General features: G+C 50.9%; 1 protein-coding gene across 8 annotated transcripts in view; it reads right to left on the bottom strand.

Annotated features, from left to right (window-relative positions):
- LOC144136480 (uncharacterized) overlaps positions 1-22,641 on the bottom strand; it is a 600,742-nt gene that overhangs the window by 18,655 nt on the left and 559,446 nt on the right. For 7 of the 8 annotated variants that reach the window (XM_077668845.1, XM_077668842.1, XM_077668840.1 and 4 more), the window contains one exon: positions 449-564. In XM_077668845.1, the coding sequence (XP_077524971.1) occupies positions 449-556 (108 nt within the window). In that variant the 5' untranslated portion in view covers positions 557-564. Of the gene's footprint in view, positions 1-448; positions 565-1,019; positions 1,290-22,641 lie in introns of those variants that run through there. The other variant, XM_077668838.1, reaches the window with a different exon arrangement.

Genomic DNA, 22,641 nt, shown 5'->3' on the forward strand with positions numbered 1-22,641 from the left:
TTCCTTTATGAGAACGCGGTACTTCCCGACGAGTTCTGCAGGGGGACTCTGGATGGTGATAAACGCCGGGAAACATAGTGGGCCGATATGCTACAACAGCGCTGGACAGAAACTTCAACTTCCTCTTCGCGCCGATCGTCACACCGATTCGCAAGTTTCGCGGTTCGCGAGAGTCGATGATACCCTGACCTCAGAGTTGCGTTCATGGCGATCACGGGAAAGAACGAGGCCCTCCTGAACCTCCACGCCATGTTTGTTTCGTTTTAGGCCCTCTTCATTTGTTCGGTCGATTGCGTATATGCCATCTACATGAAGCCGAAAAAAATATATATATATATATATATATATATATATATATATATATATATATATATATATACAGGTCAACAGTACCGAAACGCCACCTCAAAGCCCTCTACGGAAACAAAGAGGTGCAAAGACCACTCACGAGATTGAGGGCTTTCTCGGAGTCCATACTGTCTTCATCCTGACCCAGGTCGCCCGTGTCTTGACTAGTTGCACTGTCTTGTGTGTCGTTCGAGAGGTCACCGTTCATCCCTGGATCTGGAACAGGACAGCAACGGAACGAAGGTGAGACATTAGCCAAAGTCAACCTCTGCAAAAGTGCGAACGACAGACACAACTGAGCCCTTCGGCAAGGGCAAGAACGTGCGCCAGAAAGAAACAAAAAAAAATATGTATTTCCTTTATTAGCGGTTCGGGCGTATCTGCGACGCAAGAAGCACGCGACAACCCGAAGAATAGCTTCTTTGGGAACAGGTAGCGCGCTTGAACGAATGCACGCCAGGTGCGCAGACCAACTTTTGCATCGCGTAACGCATCCCACAACACTGTGCCGCGCGAGTGTTCCGGCATTTTGTACGGGTCAGCACGGTACCCACCAAGAAATCATGGCCCCATGGTGAACGCGTGCTTCACTACATAGCAGAAATCCACTCTTCATCCGACCTGAAGAGATGCAGCGTTAACTTGGAATTAAGCACCGAACACGAACTCACGGAGCTGCGTCATCGTCGACAGCATGTTGTTGGCAAACGCATGCGCACCCACGGGCAAGGGGGGCCCACGAGACGACGGCCAGAAGGAAGCGGCGGGCTTACGTGGTTTCCCTCCACTCATCCCTCGAAGAAAAAAAAAGAAACGAAAAATCCGAACGAAGGAGCAAAAGCGAGTCAGTCGGCAGCCACAATGAGCCCGGAGCAGCGTTCCGGCGGTGCTACAGATCCGCGCGGCGCGAAAGCCTCGCGCACGCTTGCGGCACTTTGACGGGGAGTGGCTTTAGAAAAACGCCGCGCGCTGATGCAGCTGCCGCGGCGTTCAAGCCTCGCGGCGGCTGCGATAAGAACTATGAGGCAACAGAAACAAGCAGAGAACGCCGCAAACAAAAATAACGCCCGCGAGAGAAAACTAAATACAAAAAAAAGGAGAAAGGGGCCCACGGAGGCAAGGGAGCGCGAGAGAAAGGAGGGGGGTCCCACGCGGCGCATCTACATACCGAGCTGCACATGCGTAAGAGAACGGGAGAGGACGAGAGAAGAGCGTAGCGGCAGACCCGGAAGATGAGCGTCACGGGAGAGGAGAAGGGTGTTTGGGGAGAGCTTCATTAAAATTAGAGCTCGTGTCAACTCCACCCGACGCATGCGAGCTTTTTCGCTTTTGCATATTCAGCTCTTTGGTTTTGCATCATCTTTTGTTCCTTCTCTTTCGGCACGCAAGTGGTGCGCCCAGCACGCGGACCGCGCAATGCGCACGCCTGAGGAACGCGTGTGCGCGTACTGCTTGCTGCGCTCGCATTTGCAACACGAGGGGGGGGGGGGGGGGGGGGGGGGGTGAGCGCTGCACATGTGGGCGGCACGAACTCATCCGCGCCGTTCCGCGAACAGCCGTCGCCCGGCGTCGGCCGCATGATCAGCGCCGAGCGGGACGATTCGATGCTGTGGCAGGCGCCACAGAGAGCCTGCAAGTGAAAGGCGTCTCGAGAGATGCGAAGGTGTAGATCGCCAGGCTTTGCTTCATCAACCGGTCGGTGCCTTCGTCACAATACCGCTGTGAAATAGCTAACCTGGAGAATGCGTGCTTGTGAGTGAGTGTGTGCAGGCGTGCGTGTGTTGCGAATGAGTGAGAGTGTGTGCGTGTCTGTGAGAGAACACAGAGGTCCTTGGAAGCAAGGGAACAGGGCAAATGACAGGGTTGATTGAAGGGACATGGGAGAGGCATATGCCCTGCAGTGGGTGTAGTCAGGCTGATGATGATGATCATGATGACAGCTGACACACAACCGTCCGGTTATGTCGTACCGGGCGTGATTAAAAAACTTCCTCTTCAACCAGGGTGGAGTGCCACTGGCTCGCGTTCGAGCTCGTGCTCCAACCAGCCGCGATAGCCGGCGACACGACAGCGCACCCACGACAGCCGATGCGGAACGCGCCGACCAGTCATAAAACCCGTATACCCGAGGTGGGAATTTGGAAAGTCTTGCCCCTGAGTCACAGAACTCCGCTTATACTCTTTGCGGTTAGCAAGCTGCAGCTGCCCTGTCGGCTATCACAAGCGGCCAACGCTAGCGCGTCGGCCAATAGCCCAGCACCTGCATACTCGAGTGAAGGTGCATGGCCTACTAATGAGCACGGCGAGATGTCGATCAGAACATGAAATTTCGAAATGTCAAAGACCGCAACACGAACCAATCCCGAGGACAAATGTAGCGCTCGTAACACATGGACGAAACGAAGAGGACATCACACACGCTGTCCTGTCCTCGTCGTTTCGTGGTTGTGTTACGAGCGCTGCATTTGTCCTCGTGAGCAACTAACTCGGCCAAACAGCTACCCGATGCAGTCCCGCTTCCACCCGGCGATAATCGAAGCAAAAAGTAAAGCAGAACGTCCTGGCGCGCTGAGCTATGTTACTGGCCAGCTCTCTGCACAGAGAACACGGTGTGCAGCGATATGTCATGCAACCCCGTTGCAAAATATATTGCTCACTATTGTGCATAGTTTTCATTTCCTATACGCTGACATCCTGTAGGAAGGGAGTTCAGGTATGTTGCTTCAATGTCCCTGGCGTTTGATACGAGGCAAGCTGATACATAACGTTTAACTTCGCGGATTTACAGCTAATGTGTCGCTATATGCGAAGAGACGACACTGGTCCCTGCCACTACGCGTGCGCAGGAGCCGTCCGGTACTGCGGTACACACTTCTCCACAATGCTAAAACTCTCCCATGACCCATCTGTAGGCACGCTCATTTTCATAACGCCGCTCCGACTTCCCTTACGGCGCGGTTCAGGTGCCCAACGATATATGAGACAGATACTGCGCCATTTCCTTAACCCCAAAACCAATTATATACGCTCCGACTCCGCGACGTCCTCACCTGCTACGCTTCCTTGCCAGCCGGACTTCTGCCGGAGTACCTCAAGGAAATAAGAGGTCATTCCATATCAAATTCAGTTCCGAATTATTAAAATCTTGGTCGCATTATGCCCGCAGGAGTGGCTAAAGCAAAGTGCGTCAAAATGTACAGGCCAGCCCTGAGTTCGACGACCCAATTATCTCGCGGTCAGTAGGATAGATATCTTCGCAGCTCTGAATAATGAGGCGTCAGACGGTCAGCAAATGGGGTACAACTATAGCCGCGCCAACATCGCCTTGGAGGTGATCGAAGCAGAGGGACAGAGACAAAGTGATATTTTTTGTGACCTTCCACACACCGTTTCCTTTCGTATAGTCATCGACTTGTTTATTCCACCTACCGCGAGTGCCATAAAACTACGCCGGAGCAGATTCAGCCACAAAGAAATGCCACGCAGAGGAGGGCAATTGAACGGCTTTCATTATTTCCGACCGAAGCGGCATGGTGGGCCAGCGACCCAACTTTTATACGACGTGACAAACACAGAGCGCGCTTTAACATGCCGCACATCAGCGCATCTGGATGCCAGGCGGGCAGGAAACGGCAACCTATCGGGCTCCCAGCGCAGTTATACACTGGAGAACGCGAAATGACACAGTCCGATCTCATTTTATTTCGCTCCCTTATTGCCAGCCATATACATGAATATTCGCCGAAAAACAGGATGCACATAGGTTCGACGAACGCAAAGCCTATCCCTACGTATGCGATATTTGACTGCGCTGCCAGCGCGGCCAGTAATAATCCGCGCCGAAATAGAAAAAATTAATCGAGCAGTTTCCGCTCTGACGGAAACCGCAAAGGAAAACACAACGTCCCGATGTAAAGTTTATGGCGACGATATTAGATACATGAGCCGAATAAATGCACTCGGGCCAGGCTACAGCAACCACGGTTGACTGCTAAAACAAAACACACAAAAAAACGGCAAGGTAAGCGGCACCGACAGCTGCGTCAACTTTTTACCAATGTATATTTCGCTCCTTGCATCGTCAAGCGTCGGGCAACGAAACGAACGCCCTTTTACACTGTACCAGCGCGGCGATAAAATGCACAAAATGGGCACAACGGAAGCGCGCGGTCAGGGCCGGGACGAAAATATGCCCGCGTTGAACCTCGGCCGGCTACGAAAATACTCAATGAGCGGAAGACGATAGTTTACGGGCATACGCTCACTGCTCCATAAAACAACGCGACTCGGGAGCTTTTTTGGAAACGGCACGGCGAACTAATTCCGATTTGAAGCAGTAGAATTAGTTCACTGTATTCACGGTAGTATTGTTACGCGTTTGTACACATGTCTTCGTCCCTCTTAGCGAAATATCCAACGACCGTTTTTCAATGGTAAAGGCAACGACTCTTCTAATATCATTTGCGTGTTTATTTTTCGCCCTGGTAACGTACCGAGTCTGTAGAATTTAGAGGCATCAGATTATACGTACCTAGTTCTCTTGCACTCAACACTTCACCAATTTCAATTCATGTGGCTACTTTGCAGTGATTTAGCAATTAACCTACCGAGAGTGCTAGTCTTCTGACTTGGGACCCTTGTCAGGATATTATTGAGTGCGTACGTATTCCTCCTTGAACCCAATTAAGTCTTATTTGATACCATTATTTGACTTTTCTTTCTAGCTTCCCGCAGCGATTACATATGCATACACCCATTGTTTTCGGATAAAACTCGATTTTACTGGATTTTTGCACCCCGAACAGATTTGCCGAAATTTTTCTGCAAAAATAAAATATTCAAACAGAGCGAAATAAGGAACTTCTTGCTGAATAACTTGATTTTTACCCAAACATCACACTAAAAAAAAACACCTGATTTCTACCCCCTCCCGCTCTCCCGAATTCCGGAAAAAAAATAAAACCCGAAAACGAAGGACCCAGAACTCCACTTGGGCGATCGACGAACTCGCCCTTGTACAGAACATGCAAAACCAACAGGAGTGAGCTCTGCAAATGACGAACAGGTTCTCCTATGACGATGCTAACCAGGCGATGCTGACGGTTGCTTTGTTTGAGGAAAGTAAGTTGAAAATAACTACATACTTAAGTAGAATTAGCGCAATTTTACATTCTGGAATCAGAAAGTCGCACAGCACCAGATTAAATACATAATACAGCCGTTTCCAGGAAGATAGTGACACCTTTTCCGCAAACCATCCAGGATTCTGATTGTTAAAAAAGTGATTTGAGTGGTGTCCTTCAATTCGGTAATACCACCACATAAAATAAGAATGTCTTGACCGGGGTGGGTCTGTGTATTAAAAGTGAAAATACTAGCTTAAGAACAGCTGTCGACATAAAAAGAAGAAAAAAAAAACGACGACATGCGCTAAAGATAACGACGACATGCGCGAAAAGAGAATAGACTACAGCTATCGTTCAACTCTAGAACATTTTTTTTCTCACATCGAAGTACGAGCATATACACCTAATGAACAACGAAAACAACTCATCAATGCAATTTGGCAATCACAGAAGGCGGGCAAGACCGAAACAAAAATGAAAATCAGCGCGAAATATAAACGGATAGGGTCGCTCTCACTCCTCGCCCTGCAAGTTTCGCCATGGTATATGGACTAGTGTGCGGACGTGCCCCTTCCTTTCGCGCAAACATCCCACACCTCTTTCGGCTCCTTGCGTCGCTTAATGATGCACCGTGCAAGCTATCGTCGCGTCTTTTGCAGCGACAGCTGTTAATTTCCCCTTTTCCTGAGATCATGGCGTCCGTTGTCGTGCGTCCGCAGAGAGGCGCGCGTGCGGGGACGGCCAGTTGCATGCGAGTGCGACCCTGTTCGTATTTCATTTCGCCACTGCCAAGCGCGCCGTTAGATGTGGTAACTTTACACGCGAAAGATAACAAAGCACTTGGCTAATGAACCCGTTGGCTGACGACTTAAGACGCCGCGGAGACAGCGGGACGAGTGGACGCACAAGCTTTCTGGAGAATACGAGATCGCTAAGAGCCCGCGAAGACCCAGCTCGCGACGCCGAGGCCAGAAAAGAGTGAGAAGACAAGAGCTAAATGCAAAGTCTTCGTCAAAAATATACAGCCCAAGGGGTTTGCTTCCAAGCCGTGTAGTTGGGCTCTTAAGCACACTTGACAGTCCTAAGCTTGGGAGGGTTGAGGACATAAGTTTCTCGCACCTTCGTGAGATTGGGGTCCCTGAGTATGCAAGAGGAGCTGCTCTGCCGGGCTCAGAATCAGTGACCTTGGGCTGTATACTTTTGACGAAGACTGTACGTGCCAAGACATCAAGGCATAACGACACATACGCGAAGAACCAGCAGTGCGTGCCGCGGCAACCATGACGCAACGAATTACCCCGGCGATAAGGAACAGCTCTCCGAATCCGCGGAGGAGCAAGATGTCTAGGGAGTTTAGGGATCATACCATCGTGGTCCAATCAGAACTCGTGGTCTCAATCCAAATCGCTCTTTGAAACACGCTCTTCGATTACGCGCTTAGGAAACTTGCTCCGAATCGCCGATTGGAATACGCCATTAGGCGCGAATGTCCAGCAGCGCGTGCAGCCGAAGTGAAGGTAAGCAGGCGTCAGAGACAAGCAAATTAAATGCCAAAAGGGCAATCGAGGTCTTCACAAGGAAATTCAAGCAGAGCAGAAATTTGCTTTACACAAGGTAACCGTCCTGCAAGTTTTTTTTTTTTCGCCGTCCGTCTCCTAGCTCTTCATCCACTCGAAAGTGTTTGCGTACTCAAGCTCCAAGCAACGAATTCGAAGTCAAAGTATGCACACGAGAACTGCCCCCCCCCCCCCCCCCCCCCCCCCCCCCCGCGACATTACGATTAAGAAGTCGGCGGCAGAGTATACAGCGAATACAAAGGGCACACAGAACCTGAAAAAAAAAAGTTCCCCATCATATGGCGAGAGTGGCAACGTTGACAACAACTATAAAGCTACAGCCCCTTTACCCCTACACACGCTCCCACGCAGGCTCTCCTCCGCACTCTCGCGCGATATGGCGCATTCTGAAGGCTCCAGCTGAGCGGGCCACGCAAAGCAGCACGCGGTGACGCCCGCTATATTCTGGCTGGCAACAGAGCGCCCCGAAAACGGCCGCCCAGAGATGCGGGCCACGCTGCATGCGTTCGCAAGCAAATGACACAATGAACGTCGGGAAGGCCCTTCTTTCGCTTTCCCCCTCTCCCCTCCTTCCACTCAGCATCGCCCCAATCCTCCTCCCTACATCTTTCCCCATACATCCCTTCCCTCAATGTCCGTCTCACGTTTATTTCGCTCTTTCCTTTCCGTCCATTTCTTTTCAGCTTTCTCCTGCGCCGAAAGAATAAGGACGTACGGCAAAAGTGAAGGAAAACAGGAGCTGCTTAGATTCACTTTCTCTCGCGATCATTTTCTTGCCGTAAAAAAGCGGTCCTCCTCCTTTTTTTATTATTCATTTCTTACCACACTCGCCAGGACCCGCACGTGTGTTACATACACGCTGCCTGCGGCACACGCCGGCCGAACGCAAATTGTTTCCTCAAGCTCCCCTCCTCAGCCAGCCTCGTGTGCGTACACGGATTGGCGCGGGCGCGCGCAGTATCTATAGACGCGCGCTCCGTTATACAGCTGCGGAGGCAGCTTTATGGCATGTTGCTGCGTCCTTTACGGCGCTATTACGCGCTTCGATCGCGAGACGGCGTCCGCCCCTCAGGAGTGTCGGGATGAATTTTTAAAGGCCGATATCTCGCTTCGGCGGACAAACCCCCGTCCCTGCACCTCATTCGCTCTCCTCCCCCTTCACACCGCTGCCTCCGCGAGCTCGACGGTATAGATATGCGCCGCGTATATGCAGCGTTGCGGCGCTGCAAGCGCAGATATAGCTGCAGGCAGGCGCGTGCATAGCCATTCTTTAGAAAATAATAAAAAAGAAGGCACAGAAAGGTCGGATGAACGGAAACTACACCGAAAGAACGGAATAGGCAGGTAAACCTCACGGGGGAAGCCGGGCTTTCCAATCGGCTCCAGCGTGCGTCCAAGAGAGGAGACAGTGAATAGGCGAACAACAACAAAAAATAGCGTGAGAAGAGCCGAACCGGATGCACAGCGCGAGATTCGAGCCACCGGCGCTCGTTCAGACGGCCGATTCGCGCCTATAGACGCGCTCAAGTCAGTGCGTGCGCGCGTGCGTGCGTCTGTGCGCGCTTCAACCAAACGCCCGCCAAAACCGCACCGCGCGGCCATAAATGCGGCAGCGAAGTGCGCGCGGCGCAAGGCGCTTCCCCACCCGCTCCTGCAGTCTTCATGTCCGCCAAGAACGTAGCATAGGATGGCAGCGATGCGCTTTAAATGCCCCGTTAAAGCTGGCTCGAAAATTTCTCGCGCGCTCGTTTAGCTGGACCGCGGCGCCTTTTCGCACAAGCGTCCACCCAGCGCAGAAGCTTGCGGTGGGCTCTGCTTAACACTGCGTCGCGTAATACCGGCGGCTCTGAAAAAAAAGAAGAGCTTATAAAAGCTGTACAGACGTGGCGAAGAAATTAAGCAGTATATGGGAAGGCCTCACCCTCGAGCTCAGCCAAGCAAGCGACGTTATTAGGGAATACACACCAAACGTACTGTATACGCTAGTTAACTTTATCAGAACATGTTGGGGCCACAGTCAGTGGACAGAAACTTCTGACATATAACCGACACCGAAAAATAGCGCAGTAAATACATTTTCTCAGCAACTGCTGACAACGGATGTCGTCCGTCGCTGTCACGTACAATGTCGGCTATGTCGGAGCGAGTCATTGTGAGACTTTGTTTCGTTGTCTTGGTTTCTACGCTCGTGGGCATTATAGGATTACAGGACACGACTAAGGATTCTCTGGCGACGTTAGTCACGAAGTGATAGTTTCACTTCTGAAATGCGAGGTTCTAGGAACAGTTTCGGAAAAGCTTAACTGACCGAAGCCGACGCTTTCAAACCAACACTATAGAAAAAATAAGAATAAAAAGAAGACGAATAAACAATTGCAGCCACTCCGTGCGTGAAAATACGTCTCTTGTATTCTCCTCCGTATCCAAGTAGCGCGCAGTAAGCAAGAATGCAGAACCAACTAGCCTCCGCCTTAGCACTGCTACACGTTAACTGCAATACCGCCGCTATACCTTACTGCAATAGCTTGCCTCACTAATAAATTAAATTAGACTCTCCGTAGACAAAGAAACGTTTGCAGGAGCTGTATTAATCGATTTCAGCAAAGGATTTGATACAGCTGACCACACCAACTTGTTCCAGAAAGTAGAATCATACGGTATCACCGGCCCTGCACTGATGCTCCTGAAAAACTTTATTCATGACGGAGAGCAGATCGTCTCTCAATACCATATATCTGACATTGCAGACATCAACAAAGGTGTTCCTCGAGATTCTTTTCTGGGCCCTCTTCTGCTTCTTCTTTATATTAACGACTTGCTATCCTGTCTCATACATTGGAGCAGCATATTATACGCAGATGATAACGACATTGTATCATCTCACCACGACGTTGATTACCTCATATCTAACCTACAAAGTGACCTTATTTGTCTTGACCATTGGTGCCGCATTAATCGGTTGGACGTAAAGGTTATTAAGACCTGCGTTCAGATTTTTCACTCTCCTCAAAAAAAGCTACCTGTCGCCCCGCTATTACACTCTAATTCCAATCCCATCTCGTCCCAAGACGTAGTTTCATTCCTGGGTGTCGTCATCGGCACTCATTTAAAATTTCACTCTCATGTTTCTGCAGCCTGCAAAAAAAAAAAAAAATAATATGGGTAACGGGCATTCATTAAAGACAGAAATTATTTCACCATCCAAACATTATTGCCCTTGTACTACGTGTTTGTCCATAGTCACTTAAACAATGACATCTTAACGTGGGGCAACACCTAAAATATTCACCTCTGGCCCGTAATAAAACTTCAAAAGCAAGCTGAAAAAGGCACTATTACCACTTCTCCTCGACAGTCATCATCGCGCATTTTTTTAAAACTGAATTAAACGTTCTGCCCGTCTCCACCCCTTATATTTACAACAAAGGTATTCTATTTTCCCAGGTCCTTCGTCATCTACTCACGCTGGGCATTTTTTCTCCTGATATGATGATCCAACTTCACACGTTTCGCACTACACTATAACATCCTATTATCAAAGGTGACAACAAACTGCGGTAAACAATGCCTTCAATTTTCCGCCATAAAGTTCTGGAATTGTTCAAATTGCGACATCAAACAAAACAACAGCATCTCTTTATTTAAAAAGCAATTAAAGCTGTATTTGCCTAATATATAACCCCCAGTACCTATTTATTGTGCAATATGCTATGGCATTCCACACTATTATGTTTTCGTTACTTTTTGTAACAATGTGTTCTGTACTGCTGTACTTGCTTTTCTGTCCGGTTATTGCCGGCGATATTTCGCTCTATACAATTCTATCGTTTGTGCATTGCTTTGTAATGTATTTTGTGCTATTTTTAACTTGTTCTTTACATCGTTAATCTTGTCAGTCTTCGTTCCCTGCATTACATCGAACTGATTAGTTGCTCATAGAATCTTACTGATATTGAAATGGGAGGTCCCGCCTGCGGTCTTGTACCATAGGGCCTCTTTCTGTATATTCCTTGTGTAATTCGTTCTAAACCCTGAACCCTCATCTTCGAGAATATACGACGAGTGATTAGCCCTAGTTTCGCGTAACGATTAACGCAATGACGATGCCAATGCCACACATAACGGGTACGACGACTGCGTTTATGTAACGGGAGGGCTGCAATGAGTGCTTCATGGTCTGAGACAACTGACACCACAAATTACAAGGAAAAGTTCCTTATACGCTTGCCGCCTAGTATGGGAAAGAAACGGTGGAAACCCCGACAGAACTACAGTGTCCCTGGCTAACACATGAAAAACAACCTGCTGTCACACGCGGCAGCGTGAGACGGCAGGTTGTGGGAACATGCCGTCACGTGGTCAGATGTCGCTGCGCCAACATTCCACAACGAGGAGCGTAGAAGCGCCCGCTTGCCCCGCCTTATGCAGCCAGTGTGACGTAACAATCAATCTGTTGGCCTTGAGAAGGGCAGCTGGACAGATCGAGCGATGCGAAGCCTCGCTTTGTTGTGAGCCGCATTGGACACAAAACGCAGCGCCGATAGGAGGTCAAGGAAGGAGTCGGCATTTTAAATTTAGCCTCTCTTTCTGCCCTCTTTCGTAAACTTCCATTGAACAAAATTAGCTGTGGTTTAGCTTTGGTCAAACCTGGTGAGAAGCAAAAGAAACCTCCGACTCTGCGTAGCTGGTTAGACGTACCACCTGAAGTACTTCCTGCTGTTTCTTCGCCCCCCCCCCCCCCCCTCCTTCCCCCCAGTAGCACTCTTACATCGTTTCTCGACGCGTGTCGCACGTTCTTCTTCTGTCTCTACGGCACACGGCGTTTCTTCCTAGCCTCATCGAAACGTTGTAGCTTCGTCTTCCATCGCAAAACCGGTTTCTACGCCCACCGCGGCTCGCCGTTGGTATGTATGCACAGCTCTCCATCGATGTCACAGACGGTGGCTCCACCCCCGTTGTCAAGCAGAGTATCTACCTCCATGACTGACATGCTTGTTTACTCAAATTCCTTTTATATGACGTCACCGTCATACAGCATCGCAAGTTGTCCCAGCTTTTCAACCTTTGACCTTGAGCTTGGCCTTCGAGAGATTTGGGAGGTGGCCCACCATCTTGGTTTGGCATATATGCGCCACCACGGCCTACGTGGCGAGTTCTCATACCACTACCGACGCAGCGGTGCAGCGGTTAAGCGATGCGCCACTGCAACGGCAGGTGGCTATTTCAAACACAGCCATCGACAGGGCTTGTGTGACACAGGTTGCTCTTTCCGAGCAATACCAGAAGGAATAGCACCCGAAAGACTCATTTTTGCATAGACAGTTCGTTGGAAGGCTGTCATTTTCTGCACGTATAGGCCTGCTGTTGTCCGAGTGACTTTCTTCATAGTCACTTTCATTTCTGCTGAGCCATTTTTCATCCAGCGTCTACTTGCCCTCCCCTGCCAGTGGGGAGAGGGAGGGAGAGATGAGCAGGGAAAAGAAGGACGATTGGCAGGTGGCAAGTGGAGAGAGGGAAATCCCGCATAAACACCACCTGTCATCGTATAGGCACGCAGGTGGAGGCTTCACACACACGCCAACGGACAGTTTTCGCCATCGCGGCCTTCCTAAATATTCTGACATTCAAATGCATCAACCGTTAGATATCTGAAAAACAGCAAAAGACAAATTCCTAGGTCGCAGGTATATTAGCCAATACGGGAAGACCTTACAGGACGACACCGGTCAGGAACACATCGAGTACATTTGTAGGCAGTCGTGTAGTAAGTCTCACAATTACCTTCAGCGGAGTGGAAGCTACGAGTGAGCGGAGGTGGGCTCCCAGAAGCGCTATTCTCACACGCACGAGTAACTTCCACTACACTCGTGTGCGCAGGACGGCGCGCATATACGATAACGGGCCAGGCAGCGACAGTAATCGCCACCTTCCGCCCGTTACCGCCGACAGCGCTCAATCACCGCCCATGGCCCGGATGCAAGGGGCGGAGAGTCCGTTAAGGTAGCACGACGGTCGCATGCATGCAAAGGACCCGTTATATTACTGGCACGGCGACAGAGCCACCGCGAACAGCGGATCACCGCCATAAGTTTGCGACCGAGGCAGCGGCCTGCGGTCCGCGACGGCGCTTTCATCCGCGTCACCCGACGCGCCGCGACTCGCGGCCATTATGCGACGACCAGACGTCGCGGGCCGTAATCCGATTACGCCGCACACAAGAGCGGCGGCGGGGCTTCCGACGACGCCGGCGAGCATACTGCGTAGTACACCGTGGGCCGCCAACGGCGCTGCATGCCGACACAGTTACAACGAGAGCTGGGCCCCGGATCGGGCCCCTTTTGAACCGTGCACCGTTCATGCTCCAGATGCAGGCGTGAATACGGAGGCTTTGCTGCGTTTAACGGGCCTGGCTGCTGCGGTTGCGGCAAGGGCTCTCTTCCGATCGGCCTTTTTTCTCCCAGAGAGCTCACTCACACCGCGGCCTCAGCCGCGGCCTCATTCATGTTTTTTTTTTCGTAGCCCTCCACGTGCTCGAAGCGTCCCGAACGTGGCTCTTTATACAGGCAAATGCCGGCTTCTCTTTCGCGCGTGTGTTTTTCTTCTTTTTTTTTTCCCTGCGGCTCGATACATGACCCGGAAGGAGAGCAGCGGGAAATTTGATTTCTCTGACCCGAGCGGGTTGAAAAAAAAAAAAGCGATAAATGGACACGCGCGTGGCAACGCTAAGAGGGCGCCAGCGTTGTCCGCCCGACATACTGAGAGAAGCCAAGCGGAAGTCGGCAAAAAGCGCTACCAAGGAAGAACTGTCAAAGCAAACGCCGCGACCAATCCGGCCAAGCGTCCCAACCGTCATCTACTAAGTGCCTAAGCGTCAGTACGCAAAAGGCGAGCCAGAGTAATCCCTTCAGTATTCTATGTGGCCGCAAAGCTGCGCGCTGACGGTCGAAGAAACATGGGTCAACGCCACTGGCCAGCGCCTGTGTGAGTGACACTGCAGCGACAGCCATGCAGCCAGATCACCGGAGAACGAAGGAGGCGCCAAAGCGCTGGTGGAACCTTGAACTTTCACATTTGGCACACGTTCCTGTGGACATCGGCGGCAGTGCTCAGACACGGGCAGAGAAGCCGTAGCTGCGTAATTACGGGAAAAACGTTCGCCCAACGTACTATAGTAGGATACAACAAAAAATATACAGCGATTGGTAACACTTGCCGCGGTCCGCGACGCCCTGTATTACTCCGTTGGCCAATGACAATACTGACCAAAGTCAGTTTTTTAAAATTTGACTGTATCAAACAAGCCAAATGCCAAATTGTCACATGCAATTTCTGAACTAATAATTTCGTCCCGTGATTAGCTTCTTGTTAAGGTAACAATCAAATGAAATGAAAAGCTTTTACAACGGTCTACTTTCTTGTCACGGAGGAATCCAGTTCGGCGGTCCCGAATGTGGGCGGAGCTTCACTGCAGACTTACGTTGTATCCGACTACAGACAGTGCTAACAAAAACTGCGGAGACAGTGTTCGCCAAGTCACGACACACACTTAAGCACCAAATAGGCTCATAAAGCATACACAGCACACCAGTTTCATGCGCGGTTCGCAAAGGAAGCGGCGGAAATCCGAGGAGCGTGCCTTTCCTTTCTTCACAACCTCCTCCTCCTCCGCATCATCCATCCGGTTCCATGTGCAGCCAACCCGTTTCGTTCGAGGAAGCACGCTCCCTAACCAATTTAGGCACGACCGCTGAACCCGTTCTGCCGCTGCATTCCAATGCGGCGCAGGGTGGCGCTCGGCTGCCGCGTTATGCTTGGTTTCCTTTCTTGTATTCTTTCACTGCGGGACGCAGAGCCGACTCAGTTCTCCCCACAGATAAGAAAGTCATTTGTTTACAGGTTTGGGGTGGGGGCATTACGAGAGCTCTTTTCCGCTACATTTACTCGCTTATCCATAACGAAAGAGAAACGGGATTTCATGCGCGGAAAACTAAAATCAGAACAGTAGGAAATGACCGACTCTATTCAGATCATTTCTGATGTAGAGCAGAAACGTCGGTACGCCGCGTTGTCTTCATGAACACGGTCGCAGGCACGAAGAGGACTGCAGCACATCGGAGCTTGCAACTAATAACGACACGAGTAAATCAAAGGAGCCGATTCTGGCGTTAACGCGGACAACGAAGAACCAAAATTCCAGCTCGGTACGCACAGGCACCACTGCGTAGAAATGAGCGGAAAGTCTCGCATCATTAAGTGCGAGGCACGCCCCCTCAATCGTTGTCAGAGTACTCACCAAACAGTGCGTCACTTCCTCCCAGCTAATATAAGTAGTAATATCTGCGGTTGTCTGGTTCTCCTGCTGGTGATGATCGAGTCCCGCGGCATGCACGAAGCAGTGATCTTCTCCTCCAGGAACACCCAAGGCGCCACCCAAGACGACAAGCTTGACAGTGGTTCAGTAATCGATAAGCACCGCGTATACGCTTCAAGAGGTAGTTCCGCAGCTTCAGGTAGCTCTGCAGATGCAGGGTCTATAGACTCCAGGCGATCGCCAATAGAGTGCTTTGTCTGCAGGGAGCTGGATAATAAAGAACGCTCGACGATATTTCATGGCTAATGAGGACCAAACGCGCACCCCATTAGAGGAGGGAGAGTGCTGGGGGGTCGCACCGAATGTGATCGTTAACGGCATTTGTCTATGATGCTTCCATAATTTTCTATTTCACGAAAAGGGCCAGTTAGTAGGGGAAGGGGAAGGGGGGGGGGTTGAGTACGTAAAGAACGCCTTCCGAGTAATCGCTTCACCGCGACCCGGCACGAAAATAGCTCGCGTGCACCGGAGCCGTCAAGCCCGCTTGTAGAATGAATTGGCCTAGCGGGCACGGGAGATCACGACGGAGTGCTAGAGACGCTGCCCGTTGGGGATAGGGCGTCCGGCGACGCACAATGATAATCGCTCGCAGAAAGAGGAAGTTAGACAAGGAATCGCCGGCCCGGCATAGGCGCGAGCGCTTTGTAGGGAACTGCTGTCGGTTGTGAAAGAGGAGGATGAGTACACATTGCCTGACTCCCTCCCTGCAAACGAACGCGCGGCCGATTTTCGACGGGCAGTGAACAGCCACCTTCCGACCCCAAGCACGTAGCGGTGCGTGCAGCAGAGCGTAGTCAGGGGCAGGAAACTCCGGTTAATTCCGGTTTCAACTACTTTAGCGCCCCTGGCGACTGGAGGTGAACTGATGCTTAAAGTTGAACGATTCCTGCCCACGCAAGTAGCACGATAAGACAGCGGCCGTGGCCGAATTGTCTGGCTGACCGCGAAACTAAGCTGCTCTTTTTTCGACGGCGGTTATTCGAATCCCGCTGGGGGAAGAAGTTTTCTCCAGCTGGATACCGTCGTCAGTGATGACAACGATACGACGCTCTAGTTAGCTTCCCTTCGGCTGCTACGGGAGGAATTGGCGTTGGCGTCTGCATTTGCTGGACAATGGCGTATATGGAGGTTTCCTGCCCCTGGCGTTGTCGTTGTCTCAACGGAGAACAACCTACGTAGAAACGCATCGATCGTGGCGCCACTTCCACCGAGGACGCACTGGCACGGTTAACTTTCTGTGGCCGTGACTGTAGGAAAGGGAAGACGGGCCCTTTTCCGCGGCTTTAATTTTTCACTCCCCCCCCCCCCCCCCCCCCCGAACTCCTAATCCGATCAACCAATCACGACGGCACGTCCCCTTCTCTTTCCTGCCTACACCCTGCTACAGAACCACAGTAAAGTTGACCGCGAGTACAGCCGACAAGCAAAACCCGAACCGCACCTGCACCCGGTTTTCTCTTCTGACCTTGACCTCGCACAAGCCTACTCCCTGTTCTAAACGCTCTTACAATGGAAAGACGAAGGACGCGGCTCTTCGATGCCTTCTTGGTCGCTGAAGATTTGTGACGGACAAACGCAAGGAAGCTGACCTCTGCCCTTATCCGGAAAGCGAAAATGCAGCAAGCTTCCAGAGACAAAAAGCGCGCTGCAGCCAGGAAGACGCCCACCACACACGAGCATTGGATCGCGATTGAACAGAGAGAAAGGTGCGGCGAGAACGAAGGGGGGAGGTGGCAGAGAAAGACATTACCGAGACAAAGAGGACAGGCGAAACAAGCTGACAACGTGCGAATGAATGCATTCACCGTGAGCAGGCAGAACGAGGCACTTGGCTGCTCGCTCACCGCGCTTGTAGCGCGGAGAAAGAAAGGGGCCGTTTTTCCTCTCCTCCGCCGACCGGCACCAACGACCGGGAGATCAACGGTCCTACCCGCAGCGAAACGTCGGGGAGGGGGAGGCGATCGCGAACGACGCGCGGACACAAACAGCGAGAAAAACCACGGCCAAGAGAAGAAGAGGCGTCAAAAAACAATACAAAGAGAGCAAGAGGATAAAGGACAAATAGGAAAGCGGAAGGCCAGCTAGCTTTAGGGGAAATAAAAATAAAAACACAGAAAAAAGCTGGCAGCAGCAGAGAGGGGGTGCAAGGAGCGGGCGACTCGGTGTCGCCGGCGTCCGAGCCAAAGTGCGGACAACAAAAAGCGGGCAGCGCGACAAAAGAACAAAGCTCGATCGTCGGCAGAGGCGCGTTGGAAATTGAATTCTGTTACGTCCACAAGACTTACGACCCTCCTCAAAATTCCGCCCGTATATATATGGGGATGCATGCATAGCGAAGGCGCGCTGCCGTCCCCGCTCGCGGCCCGGCCAGCCGCCTCACGCGCGCAGCCGGGAGCTTGGGAAGAAAAGAAGACGCCACGCGGGGAGGGGGGCGCCGCCGTGTCAATGGCAGATCAATCGAACGAAAGTGCCAACGCGTCGACAGAAATTGTTTTTTTACGAGTGCGCCTTCGGCGGCGCCGAGCGTAGCAGCAGCTCGCGCCGGCGTTCTGTCCGGTTCCTCTCGCTCCTCGCGGAGAGAGACCGCGGTGCCGGGGCCATCAGTCTCGCGGGTAAGCGCAGCGCGAATTTGAGAAACAGAGGACGAGCACGGTGGTGGTGCGCCCCGCTCAGAGTCCGGGAAACAAAAAGCGGTACACAAGAAGACCTCCCCTTTCAACTCTGCTGCCAATGCTACGTTGAGATGGGTCAGCCAGACGCACAACAAATGTTCGGCAAAGTGAGGCGAAAGGGTCGCTTTGTGACAGTGCCACCTTTTCATGGCGTTTCTCTCCTTGCTTGCTCGTTTGTTTTCCCTTCAACTCGCCCCCACCTTCCTCTCCGCATCCCCCCCCCCCCCCCCCTAGGTTCGTCCATGAATGTATTTTGCCTATCCGTGCCCTACGTTTATCATTCTTTCACTCCCCTCCCGCCAGGTTCCGCGAACACGCGCGTTGAGCAGAGCGGAGACCAGAACGTTTTCGGAGAACGTCGGCGTGTGCACTTTTCTGGCTGCCGGGCGAGCCGGAGAGACAAAGTGTTTTTGTTTTCCTCGAGGAAAGGACACGTTTGCGAAAACAATGCATAGCGGAGCAGAATAAGTGCACGCCGGGCGCGAATGCGCGCCCCCCGCCCAAAAGCAGCGGGGCCGCGGGAGATGAGTCAACAAGCCCAAACTGATGAAAAGCGCGGCGCCTACGCGGGAGGATGCAAGGATCGGGTGAGCGGGGAGCACCGAGATGCATCCACGCGTCTGCTCGCCAGTTGGCGTCGCAAGGCAAAACCGGAGGTTCGCCGCACAGACACGGAGCCGGGACGCGCCCAGCCGACGCCAAAGGTGCCAATTTGGGGGCTTCCACGGCAGCGCGCGCGCTACTTCTGCTGAGTCATCGCGAAAGGGAGCAGAGGCTCCAAGCAGCGAACGCAGAGCGCATGCTTCGCGTACGAAGCGAAACTTGCGCTGTCACATCCGCAAAAAAATAGAGAGAAATCAAAAGACGCCACTTTCATGTCGAAAAACTTTGCACGTTCAGAGAAACCAAACACATTTACAACTATAGGCCATGTTTCGTCGTTCTTCGTCTCGGCTTTAAAGCTCCGGCCAATTATTACACACACGCGAGTACCAAGATTCTAGCAACCATAGCGGGAGGTGCGTTACTGGAAAATAAAGAGAAGATGAGACACCGCCGACTCCACAGCTGGAACACGGGAGTACTATACGCAATGGACTTAACGCGCTAATTTCGAGCCTCGGGCTGCGGGGGTGACCCGCACGGCTGCTGCTCGCTACAGCACGGCGGAGGGCTAGCCTGCACCTTCCGGCGTAGCACGTATACGCTTACACAAGTCGCCTCCGTTCCCCAGCAGGGATTCGCGAAGGCCTAACAGGACGTGGCACCTCCTCCCAGGCGCTGTCCGTATCGCGAACACGTGTACGCGGCGCCGGGCTCGTGGTCAGCGTGCACGTCCGCCTCGCTCTCGAGTGATGCAAGTGAGCCGATAAGGAGGCAAAACAGGGCCGCAGCGGGGCCCCTTATCGGGCCGCGCTCAAGGCTGCCCAGAGACCCAGAGAAAGCGCGAGCTCCTTTTCCCTACATAAGCATATCACGTCGCCGTCGGGAAAAAAACAGCGCGGCGCAAGACCCGCTTATCGGGGAATAACGTAGGAAGTGCCGCAATCTGCTTGCGGCTCGTACGCATATCACGCGCTCAACGAGCCCTCGTCGGGGGACGAGGAAGGAGCCGGGACGCATCGTCGGCAGGGCACTCAAATGGCCTTTCCCTACAGCTACGGACAGTAATGACAAGGCGTGTCATTGCAAGAAGATGGGAGGGGGCAGAAGTCGTTGGTAAGAAGCTGAGGGACGGAGTGATGCTTAAATGCACGAACACCGAGGACGGCGCCATTCAATTTATGATCTCAGTAAAAATCGATTACACGAACTCTTTCTGGCCACGATCACGTTTGTCCGGCCGGAAAATACATTTTATTGCACACAAAACTGTCTTCAGAAATGCAACATTTATTTTCCCACCAATCGTTTCAAAGTCGTGATGTCAAGACCGCATAGGACTTCGCGATCACATTTTCGAAGTGAACGGTGGCGCAGCCTACCTCAGGTCCGCCGCATGATTGCGAAAACGGTTGGTGGTGGCCATACCTCCGTCGCTGTTGGGCCTTACTTTCGGTTATAAAAACTACATTTTCAGGAAAAGCAGCCTCTTTTGTCATTAGAAGGCCGTGCTCTAACGATACAGGCGCACTTCGATCTGTCGCCAGAGCCCCATTTAGGAGGACGAGGGCAACACCTCGCAAAAACCACGACATGCCTCGTTTAGCCGAATCAAAGTTGCCATCTGTACTGACACGACTACTAGGTTTGGCGAACGTGCGCTGCTGGATACAGCTTCAGCCTTCTATCAACGCAAGGACCCCTTTGATCATTTAAAGGAGCATATACACCAAACTTTCCCTTGCCTGTTGTCTTCTTTCAAACGATGAGCTATACATTACAATACACGGATCGCCCCGTGGTATTCCTCTATGACTACTATGTACTCTATAATTCAATTTCTTCTTGACGCTGTTTCGGTTTTAACAACTGAACGCTGGCTGCGACGTGCAGGTGTTTGTGTGGCGTGAGGCGCGATAAAAACAACATATTCGCTCATACGTAATTTTAATTTACTACAATGCGTGAGCCAGCCTGCTTCAGGTGCTCGAATGAGAACAAAAGGCGTATCTGCAGCTACATTGCAAGTTTTTTCATGCCTCGCGTGACCTAGACGTCACAGGCATCGTTCGGTTGATGAAACCGAAACAGCATTAGAGAAGAAATTAAATTGTTGTAGTAAGTGGCTATTTATTAATAAGATAACAATGGAAGAAAAAAATGTTGCTAGCCGCGGTATCTGCCATCGAAACCTGATGCACCTGAGCTGCGACTAGCGGGAACAAAAGGACAGGGAGAGGGAAAGAAAGGGAGGAGCGATAGTAAGAAAAGATAGGGGTAGAGGGTAATATACACTGTGATATACACTGTACAGAATAAAGAAATTAAATTATAAATTATTGTGCGCTCATAGGCGGATGCCTTCTGGTGATGCGTGTGCTCTAATGTATTATGCATCATTACATTACACTAGGCATTTATAGTCCTTTAAAGAGACAGTGAGAACACCACCCAATTTTTGTTCTTAGTTAAAATAGATTCCATGGTTCTTAGAGAGTATGCTGATGCTTCACCGGCAGCAAAAGACGAGTTTATTCCTGCGGAATTCGTGCTTACAAAATTTCCCGCCACTTCAGTAAAACATGTGACTTCCACACCAAAACGGACTCCGAGATCACCGTTGCGAAGTGAATTGCGGTGCACCCACACAACCTCAGTGATCCGTGTTGAAGTTACGTGTCGACGCGCCAGTTATTTCGCGAAATAGGGCGGCGGTGGGAACAACCTGTGTATATATGTTTTGCCCTTTCCTGGGTTATATAAACGCTCCGTTCTAAGAGAAGGTAGCGTGTTTGTCTTTAGGATGTAGTGATTTACCAGACATACACTGTAGTAGGACGGCAATTTGAGCGAGTTGGTGCAGGTGCATATTGCGTGGAACAGCGCAGCCGGACGAAGAACAAGGAAACAACACAGACAAGCGCTGACAGCAACATTTTTTAATTCAGAAAACCACATTATATATATATATATATATATATATATATATATATATATATATATATATATATATATATATATATATATAAATGAGGGGCCCGTTAGACAAACTTATGAAGGGAGCGAACAGTCACCGAAACCGAGGTGCATAGGGGAACGTTATCTTTTTTTTTTTAATGTCTTATGCTTATCAGTGGGATAACATTACTTAGATTAATTAATCGCTTAAAGAAAATTACTTATATAAAGCAGCAGAAAAAACAACCATGCCGCCGGTGGGATCCGAACCCACGACCTCCGAATATCGCGTCCGGTGCTCTTACCAACTGAGCTACGGCGACGGCTGTCCAATCTGCTGCTTTCTTGGGTATTTATGTTCACTGGGTGTAAGCGAGCCTTGAGAGTGTTCACCAGCGCCACCCTCGACCATAGCGGCGGACGTAGCACGTCCTGTATTACCGCGAGCGTGACGTGGAACGTCATCTAATATATATATATATATATATATATATATATATATATATATATATATATATATATATATATAGCAACAATCTACAAGACCCAGCCACTCGCGCGCACGCTCAGAGTACAATCTTAAAAAAAAACCACATCACCAGTCTATGGCACAAACTTTACAAAAAAAAAAAAGGAAAAACCGATAAATCAACATATCATCTATGGTCAAGGAAAGCAATTTGTTCACTTACTGCTTAATGGTGGCTTATTTTATTCGGAAAAGACGTTACTCAGCCATCCTTACCGTTAGTAAGTACAGAAGTTGCTTTCCTTGAGCATATATGATGTGTTGTTTTTTCTGCGCATCCTGTTTTTTTTTTTTTTGTAGCGAGAGCATTTCGCGGTACATGGGAGAGGCCAGTTGTGCGCATGCACCGTTACCATGGCAACCGAAGAGGAGCAAAGTGCGGCGTGCGCTTCGCCGTCGCCGCGCGCCCACTCCACCGCCAAAGCCGAGCGTGACGTCACGCGGATGAGCAGTTGTG

This window comes from Amblyomma americanum, chromosome 6, assembly GCF_052857255.1.
Source record: "Amblyomma americanum isolate KBUSLIRL-KWMA chromosome 6, ASM5285725v1, whole genome shotgun sequence".
Classification (NCBI taxonomy): Eukaryota; Metazoa; Arthropoda; class Arachnida; order Ixodida; family Ixodidae; genus Amblyomma; species Amblyomma americanum.